The sequence below is a fragment of the Mya arenaria genome, chromosome 1 (assembly GCF_026914265.1).
Source record: "Mya arenaria isolate MELC-2E11 chromosome 1, ASM2691426v1".
Taxonomy (NCBI): domain Eukaryota; kingdom Metazoa; phylum Mollusca; class Bivalvia; order Myida; family Myidae; genus Mya; species Mya arenaria.
This window is the reverse complement of record NC_069122.1, coordinates 13,399,840-13,417,107: the sequence shown is the minus strand read 5'-3', so window position 1 is coordinate 13,417,107 and position 17,268 is coordinate 13,399,840. Positions and strand designations below refer to the sequence as shown.

Below are 17,268 nucleotides of genomic sequence, written 5' to 3'. Positions count from 1 at the left end.
TCGCTAAAGGGGTTATTCTAAAACGATTTAAGTACTTAAGACCATTAAAATCATATATATCTATTGACAATGTGTTTGGTTGTGTTATTTACATCGCATAAATATATTTCATACATTTGTGACATTTGTGACATTCGATGCAGCCATTTTCCTTTTTATTACAGACATGGATAAATGCCTGCAAAGGGGCGGATTTTATTGCAATAGTTCCCGGATGTGTATCCTCACGAATAATGTTTGTAACGGAATTACCAACTGCATAGAGGCTGAAGATGAGAATGCTCCGGCCTGCAGTAAGTCATATCTGTCGACTTAAACTTATTTGTTGGTGATGAGAATAATAATGTAGTGCACATAGGATACTGATTAAAATTTATTAAGCAAACAAATCCGATAAATGTATGTCATTATATACTTTACGTAGTTGCGACGGTAAATACGGTTTGTAAATGGACGCAAAACGTTTCAACTTAGCTTTTGGTTCAATGTGAATGCAATATATTTTATTGTGCTCTTTCCGTTTTGTTCGTCTATATTTGATATAAAATATTAGATATTCGCATACCTACGAAAATTCTTTCAAATGATGCGTCAAGCGGTTGTTGTTGCTGCTGTTGTTGCTGTAGACAGTCATTAAAATACTAACCGTACATAGTTCAAACCTAGCACTTGTGGATCATCCTTTTTATGATTAAAATAAAAATATAAATATAAAGTAACCATCTTTTAACCATAAATATTGTTGGCCGGCGGTTTAGTGTCGCAGTCTGTTCGTCAATATGAGTGACTTAAACAAAGTCTTAAGTGTACAGATCATTCGTAAACAGGGTTAACATGATTACCATGGAGTTTACTTAAAAAGTATACATTTATATTTATTAGTTGCGCGAGCGATTGTATGGCTTTAGAATTTTGTTTTACAATATCATGAGGTAAACCGTACGTAATATATATTAAATAGCTCCGACAAAGTCGCTCAAAGGCGATACACTCTTCAACCTTTTACTTACCTGAGAGTAAAGTATCTGGAGCAAACTAAATACACGGTTAAAGATTGCTTATCATGAAATTTATTTTGAATCTGACCACAAATTTTCGGTTTTAGGGTTGTTTTTGAGGAATGTGCAAAAAATGACAATATCGGGAAGAAATTGTATATTATTCAAAGAAATAAACATCCCGTAAACGTATAGTTTTTGTCTGTACATATGCATACTTGGGACGGTAATTACCTGACATATGGGTGACATGATTTTTGTACTTGGATACTTGTTATACAGTCAATCAAACATTAAAGATACATATCACAAATAAAACTTTTTCCATCTGTTTCAATAACAGAAAATTAAGTGAGCCACGGAAACTCAAACGCAAGTTTATCCATGTGCAGCAGATGACGCCTGTTAATTTGAAGTCATAAGGTCAAATGTTTAGGCCGCGTTGACATTGATCTGAAAAACAGTTTCCGAAGAAAGCTTCGGCCCGTGAAACTCAAATTCGCAGTTACCTTAAGAATAAAAACGGAATCACCGTTATACATGATAGAGAGTAATGGATATGAGGGTATTACTATTGTAGAAGGTAGTTAATTATAAAATTTAGTTAAACAATTTGCTGATTATTTATCTGATGTTATTTACCTTGGAAACATACATATTTAGTGTCATACTAACACTTCAGGGTGAAACGCCAGGTTATTTGCAGTATGATGATAACTACGAGTATAACTTGCCAACACAAAATATATCAATTTTAACATTTTAATCAGGTTTTATTTACAAAAGACATTATTTCTAATAAGTCAACAGAAACAAACACACATTGTCAAAAAATGCTAAAGACTTTCCTAAAAGATCGAATTTAGAGTACAAAATGTACTATATAAATCACTGATAAAACAGTTTCGTATGTAGATTGCGGTGTGAAGTAGAAATAGACCAGCTGTCTTTGAAGCGCTTCCAGGACATATGCCCAGAAGTAATTTTACTATCAAAACTTCTATCGGAATTCTATGTTCAATTTACCTCCTATACCCACGAGCCAGTTGTCCGCCGGTGCACGAGTATACCAATGACCGATGTAATTCAAGTGCCCGCTGTTTACCGCTATTGGTTTTGAAGTACCGACTCACTCCCGGTTCCCTCGTAGAACAACGACATATGTGGTCAAAAGCCGGCCGTCTTCCGTTGCCCTCGTAAACCAACGACCGATGTCGTAAAATGACGACTGTATTCCAGTTCCTTTCTACATCAACGACCGATGTCATAAAGTGCCGGCTGTTTGTTGGTTCCCTCGTACACCAACGACGGATATCGTCAAGTGCCGGCTGTCTGCAGGTAACCCGTTATATCAACGACCGATGTAGTCAAGTACTGATCGTGTGCCGCTGCCCTTCTTTACAAACGACCGATGTTCGTAAACGGCCGCCCGTCTGCCGATTCCCTCGTTTATCAACAACCGATGTCGTCAAGTGCCCACTGACTACCAGTTCCTTGGCATACAAACGACATATGTTATATGGAGTGCCGGCCGTCTGACCATGCCCTCGTATACCAACGATTGATATCGTCAAATGTCGGTTGTCTGCCGTTGCCCTTGTGTATCAACGTCCAATGTTGTGAAGTACCGGCCGACTTCCGGTGCCCGTCGTATACCAACGTTTGATGTCGTCAAATTTCGGCCTTCTGTTAGTGCCCTTGTTTACCAACAACCGTTGTCGTTATATGATGGCCCCCTGCTGGTGCTGTCGTATACCATTAACCGATGAGGTCAAGTGCAGGCCGTCTGCCGGTACCGTCGTATACCAGCGGCAGATGTCTTCGATTGCAAGTCTTCTTCCGGTTCATTTGTATTCTAGAAACCGATGTTGTTTAGTGCGGGTCGTCATCCAGTGACCTCTTTTATCAACGACCGATGTCGTTTAGTGTCAGTCGGTTGCCAGTGCCCAAGTATTCCAACTAATGATGTCGTCTAGTGCCTTCCGTCAGCCGGTGCCCTCGTATACCACCGATCGATGTCGTCAAGTGCCGGCAAGCTGTAGATACTCTGGGATACCTACGATTGATGTCGTAAAATTCTGGCTGATTTTCGGTGCCCTCGTATAAGAACGACCGAAGTCGTCAAAAACCGGCCGTCTTCCGATGTCTTCGTATACCAGCGACCTTGTTTACCATTAACCTATGACGTCAAGTGCCAGCCTTCTGCCGGTTCTCTTGTATACAAAAAAAGATCAAGTAAAGTGCGGGACTTCACTCGGTGCCCTCTTATATCAACGTCCGATGTCTCCAAGTGTCCTAGTATTTCAACGACTGATTTCGTAACGTGCCGTCCGTCTGTCATTGCCCTCGTCTGAGAATGACCGATGTCGTAAAGTGCCGGTCGTCTGCCGTTGGCCTCGTATACGAATGACCATTGTCGTCAACTACTGGCCGTCGGCGGCTTCCCTTGTATACCATCGAATGATTTCGTCAAGTGCAGGTTTTCTACCAGTTTCCTCGTATACGAATGACAGATGTCGAAGAAAAGGCCGAATCCCGGTTCCTACGTATACAACGAATGAGGTCGTCGAGTGCCGGCCGTCTGCCGATGCCGTTGTTTAACAAAAACCGATGTAGTCAAGTGCCGGCCGTCTGCCGGTTCCCTCGTAAACAACGTCAAGTGTCCGTCGTCTGTAAGTGACTTCGTAAACAAAAGACCGATATCGAAGAGTGTCGGTCATCTGCCGTAGCCTTTGTTTACCAACGATAGATGTCGTCAAATGCCGGCTGTTAGCCGGTTCCAACGTATTCAAACGACCGGTGTTGTAAAGTGCCGGTCGTATGCTGCTGCACTCGTATACCCACGACCAATGTCTTCAAGTTTTGATCGTCTATCGCTACCCTCGTTTATCAACGAACGATGTCCTTAAGTGCCGGCTGTCTGCGGGTGCCCTCGTATACCAACGACCGAAGTAGTCAAGTGCCCGGCCTATGCCGGTTTTTATACAAACGCCATATGCTGGGACTTGTAGGTCGTTTGCCCGTGCCCTAGTATACCACGTATACCAATGATCGAGTACCCATGCGCGGTAACTCGATATGGCCTTGGTAGCATCGGCGTTGTCAACGGGCATGTCTCGGTGTAGACCGGACGTTGCTCTGATAACAATGGCATCACGCTCGATGTGCGTGCTTGTCCCGATGTCTACGTGCCACACGTCTTACCCAATCCAGAACGGCTACAAAATATGACATATATTAACTGCTCTATTTTATTTGGCCTCCATGGACTACTTTCATCCCAATATTTTTTGTTTCGTAAATAACATAAACAAATTCATTGCACATACCGTGTTTTTTTGTCAGCACAATATAACATACCACGTCCATATAACGGTATAAAATGATTTTCGTTGCCTTCGACACCACCATTAAATGCCTTATGAGTATAACCGTAGGAAAGCTTGATAAAGCAAAACAACTACCACTATATTCAAAACAAGTACAATAAAAAATATATTTTACGCTACCTCCTCGCTTATATAATGTTATCAAAAACTGTTATATTAAAGCAACAATTCACTTTTAAACCTAAACAAAATCTTTCAATATTGACTAATAAGTGCTTAACAGGACATAATCACAGCGTGTTACATAAGAGGCCCGGCAAGCTAGAAACATAGATCTTTTTAGTATTAAAAGATTAGCGATACACTTAACATCGTCAAATGAAAATGCTTAAAATTATTAGAACAACAAAATGATGAACAAACATTTATAAAAACAAAACTCCTTTATCAACAGTAACTATATCAACTATAACAATCTACGAAATTGATCCCTAATTAACATAACGTTTATTTTGCTGAATGTGCCTAAATGAGGCCCTGCAGTATATTATACGAAAATATTATAACATATATGTTTCATCCGTGACACTAGGGCATATGCCAATTTAGAGTGACATATTTTGTTTCTCTTTTTTTGCCTTAATAATGATGATAATTCACCAGTGAACTTCTGTCGACTATCGAATATGCCTTGTTTATACGATTAATAATTCAGTGGACATTGCAAGTAAATAGAAATATATGAAGCAAGACGAATAATGTACAATACAATTTTATTATTGTACTACTTAATCTCTAATTGTATAAAGGATGGTATATTTGAAATTTGATGAACGCAATGTTTACGGTAAAGGGATCATCTTGAACACAGTGACGGTTGATTAAAATAAATGTATAATGACTATATAAAATGTATGATTTTATTTCAAATGATCATTTTCGCCGGTTTATACGGTTTGTTATTGTCACAAAATGTTTCAACGCTGAAGGGATTAATCCCGAACGATCAAAGCATTTAATACCCTTGAAATCGTTTATATCGAATGATAATGTCTTCTTCTCTTTTTCAAATACTACTACTACTACTACTACTACTACTACTACTACTACTACTACTACTACTACTACTACTACTACTACTACTACTACTTCTACTACTACTACAACCATTACTACTATAATAACAAAAAATGCAGGTTGATTCATATTGTAAACTAATATTTGTGACGGTGTATAAACATCATATGTATCAAATGAAAACGATCTTTCTGTTCTAACACATAAGTTTATTTCCTGTATTACAGCCATGGATGAATGTTTTCGAAGAGACCGGGCCTTATGTTTAAATGGCAAGTGCATCTCCACTAGTGGGTTGTGTGATGGAGCTAGGAACTGTCTATATAATGAAGATGAGTTCGATAGGCCCTGCAGTAAGTCGTGCTTGTATCGCATCTACTGTTTCTTCATAGACAAAAACAGTGCAAATATGATTTCTAAGCTAAAATAAAGCAACACATCTTCTTATAAGGTATACATAATAATATATGATACCAATATTACAATAGAAATTACTGTAGTATATGCGACAGTGTATAAGGTGGTTAATGATCGCAAATATTTAGAGTAGAAAATGTAACCTTTATACATTTAATAGTTACCTATATCCTCGCTGACTAAGATACACATTCTACTTTCTTGTTAAGATGTGGCCACAGAAACAATTAGCGAACACGACGAAAGCAACTTGTAGCTATTAGAAAAAGCTGAATTTATTTTACCCTCATGTTAAACGGATTTATGGATTCATGTTATAAGGATACCGAGACAAAACTAATGAACAATAGAGTTATTGGAATAAATTAACCCCGCCTCTTAGAATGATATTAGTTTTCTTTGTATAAGAGCACCAATTCTTAATCATTGAATCCCTTGTAGCGTATTCAAAAACGTCAAAATGATGTATGATGTAAATAGTTTATACACTTTTTTATATACACGTATTAACACATATAATTACTACAATTCATGATAATAACGATAATATGGATATTATTGATAATGATGATGATAAATATAAGAATACCATTCTAGAAAGTTTCGCTCGTTCATTAATAATCCCCAGAACGGTCACACGAATCAGAGCTCTTACCGTGCAAGTAATAGCGTGCGGGTAAATTATAACATTATTCACTTATACGAATGCTACTTTTTAGACCATTTCCATGATGATATGATACTGTTGATACACAACAGTAGCTAGAGACACTACCCATTTCATTGAAATAATAAAACTCTTCGCGTTTAACAACACGGGTTGTCGGTGCAGTAGCCTTTACTTAGAACATTATTAATCAAAATAATACTATATATTATTATAATAAATTATATAACAATATATTATTAAGTATATCAAATAACTTTTTATCGTATACAAATATAATAAGCATGTTATGTTGGCTGGAAAACAAGTGCTGTCCATAAAAAACACCCTATAGTTCTTGCCCCAGCTTCTCTTAACAGGCAGAAACAAAGCTTCACATAAAGAAGCTTATCTCAAGTGGCAAAAAAACATACTAACATTTTATTTTTTTTAAAAATGAAAAATTGAAAAAAATGTTGATTTTGATTATCGCGAAGATAACACATTTTTAAAGTATAAAAGAAGTAGATACTACCCAAATTGCAGGTCGACTTATATAATTAGCTTATCTTGATCATGTTGTAAAGGGTTTAAGAAGTTTTGAGATATTATATAGACATGAAGTTTAAACAGATTAAGATATCAATATATTGGAATAGATTGTTTAACTTGCTCCAAAAACTGTCATGATTCTACATTTGTTGAAGAGATGTTCCATTGTTTCTATATATTCAAGATGGAGCAGATACAAGTAATGTTTATCTCTGTTTGTTTATTAATAATAATAGTATCTGAACTGGAACGGAGTATGATAAATTTATTTATAACAGGGACATTCTTCTTCAAGCTTAGTTTTACCAGGTATACTGTTTTTTCAGCTAGTAGTTTTATAGATCTGTAATAAAGATATGTTGAACAAATTTGATCATATATCCATCGCATCTATCATAGTATTCTGTTTATTTTTCATTTACGATAATGTATGACGTAATCTATGGTACAGATTTTGTTGAGCTAGTCGTATGATTATTTTGTTTGCTTCTGTTCCCACCATGATACAATAAGACATTATATTAAACCGATGCAAATCAGTGCAGCGTAATCACGAGGATTTTTCTAACTTAACACTCTCGATTGAAGAAACATGTATATGATAATGTGAAAGTCATGTTCCTATATAAATCAGCAGTGTATTGGCATTAACCGACTGATCAACCTCATGGTTTGATATTTACAGTTTAAACTGAATTCATAATATTTTTTTTTCAAGAAAATGTACACCTGTGTGTTTTTCATTCTGTATAATTGTAAAGGTAAATTTATATGAGCATACGAACAAATGCAGCCAGTCTTTCTGTTTAAACTTCATTAATATAATGCATCATGATTAAAGATGAGTACAATATTCTGCAGCTGTATTTTTATTGTTAGAAAATGGCTAGCGACAACAAAAAGTAATAGTCAAACAATTGTAATATAGAACATCATCGGTTCAATGATCATACAATCAGAGTGTATTATTGAAATAGAAAATGACGTCAATACCGTTAGCGTGTAATACAATATGAATATCAAATATTCTCAAAGAAAAAGACTAGGCGTAATTAAATATTTAAGTTAAACACTGAATATTTGGTTTTGTATAATAATTTGTCAGTGTTTTTATCATAATATCATAAAAAATGAGGCGACCCGGGTTCGTAGCCTTAAAACTTGCACGCGCATGTGTGTCATCACTACAGAAACAAGCCGAGTAGCTTTAAAGTTAACAAGTGAATGCGTGTCATCACTTCAGGAACCATCCCAGTTGCCATAAAGCTAGCACATGCATGCGTGCCATTAATACAAGAACAAGCCGCCTTAAAGCTAAAATGTGAATGAATGTCATCACTACAGGAACAAGCCCAGCAGTCTTAAAGCTAACACGTGGATGCGTGTCATACAAACGTATTCCTTATTACAAAATATTAATTCAATTATTCATATTTACAATGATAATACAATAGGTTTGAATGTGAGACACGACATGTATAAAATTATCACAAGATATAATCATTATATAAAGTTAAAATTAAGGAAGGACAAACAAACATTAAGCAAAATATGTGCGTTCTTTTTATCACGAACAGAGACATGCCACATGACCAACATGTATATTGTAATCAATTATATTGCATGAAGCAATATATATATATATATATATATATATATATATATATATATATATATATATATATATATATATATATATATATATATATATATATATATGTATATAAAAAAGGAGTTAAATTCAAAACGAAAGCCTTTACTAAGTTACAATTATTACAAAACATTATTCACAAAGTTATGACGAAGTTCGAATTTGTTTTCTTTCATCATTTGTATAGTAAACACATTCTTTCTTCATATAATTATTTTGATCAATTAGAATATTGTAAAACTGTTTCCTTTTGCAGATCTCAAACACCAATGTGAATCGAACCGTTCTCTAATACACGGCTGCTTGGGACAATGTACACCTGGTTATTTTGGCGATTTTTGCGAGAATATTTGTTCAGAAAAGTGTTTGAATGGAATATGTGATAAATCAAGTGGCATTTGTAACAAGTGTGCATCTGGCTATACTGGTGGGTATTGCAATAAAGCATGTTCAAAAGAATGTTTGAATGGAATATGTGATAAATCAAGCGGACTTTGCAATGACTGTACACGAACGTATTTAGAAAGTTGTTCACAAGAATGTGGCGTGGGATGTCGAGAAATAAACGGTTTCCCACAATGTGACAGGCAAAGTGGCAAATGCTTGAATGGCTGTAAGTTTTATCACTACGGATTCTACTGCAACAATACATGTAAAAACTGCAAACGAAATTCCTCAAATAGTCCATGTGATATCAACGGTGTATGTCGGTTTGGATGTGAGAACGATTATTGGGACAAGAAGTGCAACTATAAATGCAGTGCCAACTGTCAAGGTGACGAACATGGAAAAGGGTGCAATTCATCCACAGGGGAGTGTATAAACGGCTGTACTCGTGGATGGAGTGGTAAATTCTGTGGGGGTAAGATTAATGTTCAAAATATAAACCGCCATTCAAATTTAAGATGAAGGATTAGCGGTGATACTATATGTTTTATCAGATGGCTGATATACAACTGATATGATAATGTACCGTTATGTTTATCGAAGCATTTAAGCGAAGTGCTTTAATATTACACATGGCACCAACATACGTATCATAATTATTTATATGTGTTTTTTTAAGAGTATTTAAACTGTCCAAAAAACTACCAGGCCCAGTCTTAACGAAATATCTTAAGCGTAACTTTAGTATGTTAGCAAATTTAGCCAAACTTAAAGTTGGTTTAACAAAATAAAAGTCCCTTATGTTTTTTTCTAAAGATAATTTTATTTAAAAGAATTAGAACTTTTCTACTTTAAAAATAAATGATAATCTGCAAAACACGATCATGTTTTGAAACACTTATGTAATCCGACCCCCACATAAGCTAGTTCTCTGTTAGTCTTAATCCTCATATTTGATATCTGGTGGCCCCAAACGATATTGGTCCCAATTGAAGCTAGTTCACTGTTAGGTGCATTAGTCTTAATCCTCATATTTGGTGCCAGGTGGCAACATACGATATTGGTCCCAATTGAAGCTAGTTCACTGTTAGATCCATTAGTCTTAACCCTCATATTTGACGCCAGTGGCCCCATACGATATTGGTCTCAATTAAAGCTAGTTTCCTGTTAGCTCCATTAGTCTTAATCCTCATATTTAATGTCTCGTGACCCCATACGATACTGGTCTCAATTAATGCTAGATCTCTGTTAGCTCCATTAGTCTTAATCCTCAAATTTGATGTCTGGTTGCCCCATACGATATTGGTCTCAATTGAAGCTAGTTCACTGTTAGGTCCATTAGTCTTAATCCTCATATTTGATGTCTGGTTGCCCCATACGATATTGGTCTCAATAAAGCTTGTTTCCTGTTAGCTCCATTAGTCTTAATCCTCATATTTAATGTCTCGTGACCCCATACGATACTGGTCTCAATTGATGCTAGTTCTCTGCTAGCTCCATTAGTCTTAATCCTCAAATTTGATGTCTGGTTGCCCCATACGATATTGGTCTTAATTGAAGCTAGTTCACTGTTAGTTCCATTAGTCTTTATCCTCATATTTGATGTCTGGTGGCCCCATACGATATTGGTCTCAATTGAAGCAAATTCTCTGTTAGCTCCATTAGTCTTAACCCTCATATTTGATGCCTGGTGTCCACATACGATATTGGTCTCAATTGAAGCTAGTTCACAGCTAGGTCCATTAGTCTTAATCCTCATAGTTGATGCCTCGTGGCCCCATACAATATTGGTCTCAATTTAAGATAGTTCTCTGCTAGCTCCATTAGTCTTAATCCTCATATTAAATGCTTGGTTGCCCCATTCGATATTGGCCTCAATTGAAAATAATTTGCTTACTGATTACTTGCATTTTGAATAAATGACCTGAAATACATCGTACATAAATGAATTACAGTTAGTATAGTAAACTGAAAAGGGATGAAAAATATCCTTTTCTTGCAATTTTTGTTGGCTTTTTTATTTTCGGTATGTTTTTATTTACATATTCATTTTCTGTGCACAAGACCTGTTCAAATAATACAAAAATAATTCAAGGTCACGAGTTATTCATAAATCCCATATTTGTGGACCGGATATCTTATGATTTTTCAAGATATCATTGCTTGTTTAAATTTAGGTTTTGGCTATTTCGTTTTCCCAGCCATTTATATTATAACGCTACATTGTTTTTAGAATCGACCGATAAAGAAAACGTCAGCTCCTTAAAGACAACCTCTATCGTTTTACCAGTTATTGCCACTGTGGTTGTCGTTGTTGTCGGGATTATCTGCTACGTATGGGCTCGAAAAAGGTACATATCGAGGGAAACGAATTAACAAATACATGCAATTTAACAAGATATTCTGAAGTATTCATAAGTGAAATCCTTCATATACACTCGTTGAGATTGTAAGTGGGAGTCCGTTTTTTTGGTATTTAATATTTCACTCTGCTTATGAAGGATAATGATGGTATAATAAGATATGTATTGGAATGCACGAACTAATTCTGAAATATTCATTAGTGACATCTTACAGATACACACGTTTGGATTGAAAAGGGGAGTTAGACAGTCTCTTATATGTAACATGGTACTCTGCTACTGCAGGATAACGATTTTTTAATGTTTGTATCGCTATAAATAATAAGTATATATTTTGCGCTGGTTTAAAGAAAATTATATCAAAAATCGCTTTACTTTGGGGTTTAAAAATCTAGAAGAGCTTAAATGACACCGGAACATCATATTGCATGTTATTTTGTTCTACATCTAGTTTGGTTAGTTTGCGTTTTAACAATTTAACTATTTTGCAAACATGCTTCCCTTTGTTCGTATATGCAGGTGTATCCGTCAGCAGAATGAACGCATGGAACCTGGACAGGTATTACCAGTTGACGTTCCACCAATTCAACAACCTACCGGTCCGTGGGGACCGCAAAGTTCTTCCCTGTATGCCGAGATCAACGAAGGTACATACTAATGTCATCAATTTACTCAAATTAGCATTGGAAATAATATCAAAAAGATATAAAACAAAATGTTAATAGGTATGATTATCCCTCACAAATATTTAAATCTAATTACGCTTGTCTTGTAACGAAATCGGAGATTAAGAATGAAGCTGACTACACTAAATTGGTTTAAGTGTTGTTGTTTTTTCAATTAATATAGATACCATGGAACAATATCATTACATCTGTGAGCAAAACTCACCTGATCAATATGATGAAATCAACGTCACAGAATATGACCGTGATATCGGAGTCATGCCTTCAAAAGAATTCAAAGACGACAGTATTTCCCGACAGAGCATCAAGAATGTCAAGAATGAACTTGAAATTAGTGATGAATCAATATCGAGGCGGAGCATCACACATTCTTATAGTGATCTTGATCATGCCTGTAAGACGGACAATATAAACGAACTTAATCCTCGACATAGCATCGCAGAATCTAATAACAGTATTGAACTACCAGCTGCTAGAGATAGCGAGAAGGGGGAAGAAATATTTGGTGATTTAGGACAATATCAAGTGGATTATATTCATGCTATTGCAAGGGAAGTTTGTGATAATGAATTAGATCAACAAACTATAGAGTCTTCCCTATAAATGATTCATCAGGTTCTAGTCGGAGAAATATATTGTGAAGATAATAGAAGCTTGAATATTACCCAACTGCTTTCTTAATCTCAACACTTGCTATGACATAATTATTTATCCATAAACTCGCTTACAAAATTTGATGTAAGACGTATTGATGATATTTAATACTTTTTAGTTCTAGGTTTTGTAAATTTGACTTATGAATAATTGAATGGCTATTTATACACGCGTATTCAAACCAGCTTGCCTGTTAGAAGTATTGATGATATAAACTACTCTATAGCGTTTAAGCTGTAGGCTGCAGGATTTAATACTGCAAATCGAAATTAGGTATCGTCAGATCTTCTTTTTGACAAGATATGTTAAAATAATTAATGCGCCGGGGTTTGCAAATTGGGATATTATTTAAGGTTATGTGGTTTAAAAAAGTGCGAAATAATATTAAGATTCCACTTTATTTAAATTCCTTCAAAATTGAGAGATAAATATTGATAGACAATTACGCAATTATGGAAATGTGTTGATTAAAAGACTCTATTTTAATTTACCTACTTTACATGCAAATAGTCAAATTTTTCTCAGCCAATTTTTGTTTTCATTTAATTTACTTAACATTAGAAACTAACTTCGGAGATTTAAGCAATTATTATGTATATCTATCGTAGTACATATAGTTTTATCAGTAACTGTGATGTAACAAGCAAATTGTATTAATAATTCATTAACTTACGTTACCCTTTCTTAGGCAATAATGAGACTTATTGGTATCAGTTTGGAGTCACTGAAAATATATTTTGGATTAGATTTTTTGGACTGTGAAAAATTAATGCAAAAAAGTAAAATCACACCTGTCGCGCCTACAGCCTTTCAACGCTTTCAGCGCTTTTTGACATACATGATAGCAAATAAAACTCTACGTAATTGACATGTAATAATTACAATTAACAGAACGTAATATATATATCTGTATATAGAATATTATTTCTTTGTGTTTACTTTGCATAAAATGTCCATTGATTCAACTGTAAAATATGTAATATATCTTCATATTTTGTAAATAAATCTTTAAATATCTTGATTCTTTAATGTCCGGATAAGAAACGCATATTACCCGAAATACACATACACTTACATAAAGAATGATAAGTCAATAAGAACACGTTGTTGGTGCTTTTTGAGATCCCATGATAATCATGCTACTGTATCAGAGCGAAAATTTGACCAGGATTAGAGTAATGAAATACATTTATTTCACGTTTGCCTCGCTTGAACACATGAATGTAAATACTACTCAATTGACAAACAATACGCAGGCATAGCAGACAGTTATATCCTGTCTTTTGTATATGACACCGATGTAAGTGTGATGATAATTCGTAGAAAAAAATTCTCATTGGATACACTTATGAAATATATTTAACGCAATTAGGACGACTGTGTGTCAACCGTCAGCAAAACATAGTCACGTACACACAGGCGTGTCCTATTTACCTTTGAGATAAGTGGTTGACATGGACGGATATCCTGGTCCGGTGTAGGAAAGAAGTTGCATGTACGTATCCCAGACATTTAACTGTAAACCAATGAAAAATGAGTATATATTTTGGGGATTTTCGACCTATTTTATATGTTCTTATTTCTGTTAAATCTTATTATAGGGGAAAAAGGCGATATATGTTTTTAAGTCATTATCAGAAATCAGCCAGCATGGTTTCAGACAAAAAATAATTTATTTGAGTTGAACGCTTGCAAGATCCGATGCAGTCCTTTCGATACCGCCATCGGACATATATTGGCATAGCAAATTCAAGGTTTAAAACTATGTCTTCTTATAGTCTAAAAATAGAGCATAATTGTAAAAATCAGGAGCCTACAGAAATTGATATTCATTCAAAAACTTAATTAATCAAAAGCCACATCAACATTATTGTGTGTATCCAGCTGCATGCTAAGTCTGGATATTTTCGGACCGGAATGTTCACCAAAACCATTTAACATTCAAATCATGCAGCAAATAACCACATCAGTACATAAAAATCACATAGAAAAATAATAAATCTAGCACTCAACTTTATGCACCAATGCTAGTTAACTGACAGAGAAATCCATAATTATATATCGGCTATTTTCATCTTCTCCCAACTCCGCCATTTTGTGTATACATGAGTTCACAGGACATCTATACCTGCTTGTTTATTTTTCATTTTAAAGAGTATTCCTTGGTTACAACAACAAATCTCATTTAAAGTGAAGTATCAAGTTCATTACAAATTGAAATGGACTTATTCAAGATAGTTTTCCGTGTTGTTTTATCCAAATGATTTGCACAGTAACAACTCCCGGCATTAGTAAATGTCATTGACACATGTGTTCAACTCTTTCATTGTGTTTACTCTACTTTTAACCCGAACATGAATACACATGTAATCTAGAATAAACACAACCCTAAATTGACTCAATGACAAGTATTTCCAAACCATTCTGTGATTTAAAATCCATAAACACCACCGACCGAACTTTTTTAAAAACTAGGTCACCTAGTTCGATTTTGAAATTTAGAAATTTTACTTTCGATTTCACCACTCACACTTAGTGCACTGTTATTTGATACTTAACCATAAAATGTTATAAAATGTTTTTCTTACACATACTTTACAGATATTTGTGTCTACTAATTTGATGGCAGCCGCTGACACTTTTATTTTTGATCTATAAACAACACTATCTCATGACCTAAATTGGCGGGGAAAAACAACAATCATGTGACAGTTATTGTTTGTGTCGGCTGTTAAATTTGCCAATGTTTATTGCTTTTGTTATTTTAACAACTCCTGCATATTTTGATAAATTATCCCATACAAAGAATGACTGCTATAGTCACTTCCTCCATTGCCAACGGCGCTACCATAGCAGTTGATTGGCACACATGCTACCACTATAAATTGGCGAATACGGCTACGGAACAACAAACCAGTCTAGATCTACTGCATACTCTTATCTGTTCGTTTTTCTTTTGTTTCGCACCAAAATCAATACGGTCGGGAAATAATTTTGAAAAATAAATTGAAATTCATTTTTTAATTTGTTTGCACTTTTCTGAAAATTAGGCCCGCCGGTTTTGTAGACCAATTTATAAAGAAGTAGTGGCCTAATGTGTTGAACAAATCTTGTCGGACATAAAAATGTTACGTCGGACAATATGATCATTATCAATTATGTTATTCATATGCGGGGCTCTAGCAGTTAATAACTGTCAATAAAAAAGAAAAAAAACACCCCGATGTCTGTTTGAGTATGAGGGATCTATGCCAAAAGCAGGATGAAAGGAGATTAAACGCCTGATGTGTCAACATTCATATTCATTTTGATGCATTTCCTTCTGTTTCGATACAAAAACAGACGAGCAAGAATAAGTTATATAAAATCTGAAGAACAATGCAAAAGTATGAAGTTAAATCATCTCAAGGTTGATTTGACGACTCATATTGATATGAAAAACTACTAGGGATGTAAACGAATATTTGAACATTAAACAACAGAAACAAGCTCCTTTATCCATACTTGAGAACCCTTGCTTTATATTCAATTATTATAGAAGATTCCATGCTATCGGGTTCACCCGCGTTGTTTCAACTGATTGATGCCACGGTTGGCTTCATCGTCCATGTAATAAAATGAATACCATGTTTTAAAATTGCCCCTTACACTTAAGCACACAGCTTTCCATGAATATTATCAAATATTGATTTGTGGTGATTCTTTTTTACCATGAAACAGGTCAATGTTCAAATTTAGGTTTATTTATTCATTGTAAAAAAGCACAACGATGATTAAAACGTAAAACACAATTGGTAGGAATTTAACCACGCATAAATAAGTAAATAACCTTTTACTGTTGTAAGGAAGTTTATTTCTGAAACCCAAAGTATACGGTACATAGAAACTGCCTGTTTCATTTTATGATAAAAAAATATTAACAATCATAGATTTCAAACAAAGAAGGAATATCCATTTATACACTCAGAAAGAAACCGCGACATGACAAGGAAAGTAATATCCTATTGTTGATTAATAGATATGTTTCACATGCTCTTGCAGCTGTCAAAAACAATGACATACAATTAGAACGAAATCAACTGTAATTATCATATCGGCGAAACACAATGATTCTATGGTTTTAAGAATATTTGTTAATTATTGAAAGGGAAAATATTGTATATCAGTAGATATCAAAAATTTTTGTTTTCAAATGGAATACATTTGAAAAAATAAAATCAAAAATCAATCGGTTCATTCACTTTCTCAAATTGCTGTAAGAAACTTATAGAAACTAAAATTCAACATTGATATTAGACATAAGTGTATCTAAATGGTTTATAAAGTAGGTATTAATGAACAATTTTATAAGATTTAATGTGAATGTATAAGATTGATGTACATTATTTAATACAGCTGGTCAGTTCTTGAAATTTTTTACTGGGAAATGGTTACTAGAGAACCCACTTTCGTGTTTGTACTGATTACTTTTTAAGTAGTCTGATGTATTATAAAACAACAGCATACCA

At 34.6% G+C, this 17,268-nt stretch overlaps 2 protein-coding genes across 2 annotated transcripts in view; both read left to right on the top strand.

Annotated features, from left to right (window-relative positions):
• LOC128229521 (multiple epidermal growth factor-like domains protein 10) overlaps positions 1-13,777 on the top strand; it is a 29,000-nt gene extending 15,223 nt beyond the window's left edge. Inside the window, exons 6-11 of the mRNA XM_052941348.1 lie at positions 165-293; positions 5,632-5,757; positions 8,927-9,532; positions 11,291-11,408; positions 11,940-12,067; positions 12,270-13,777. Of these exons, the coding sequence (XP_052797308.1) occupies positions 165-293; positions 5,632-5,757; positions 8,927-9,532; positions 11,291-11,408; positions 11,940-12,067; positions 12,270-12,709 (1,547 nt within the window). The 3' untranslated portion in view covers positions 12,710-13,777. The remainder of the gene's footprint in view (positions 1-164; positions 294-5,631; positions 5,758-8,926; positions 9,533-11,290; positions 11,409-11,939; positions 12,068-12,269) is intronic.
• The window catches only part of LOC128229569 (protein white-like), a 249,223-nt gene that overhangs the window by 168,494 nt on the left and 63,461 nt on the right, over positions 1-17,268 (top strand). The window lies entirely within an intron of this gene.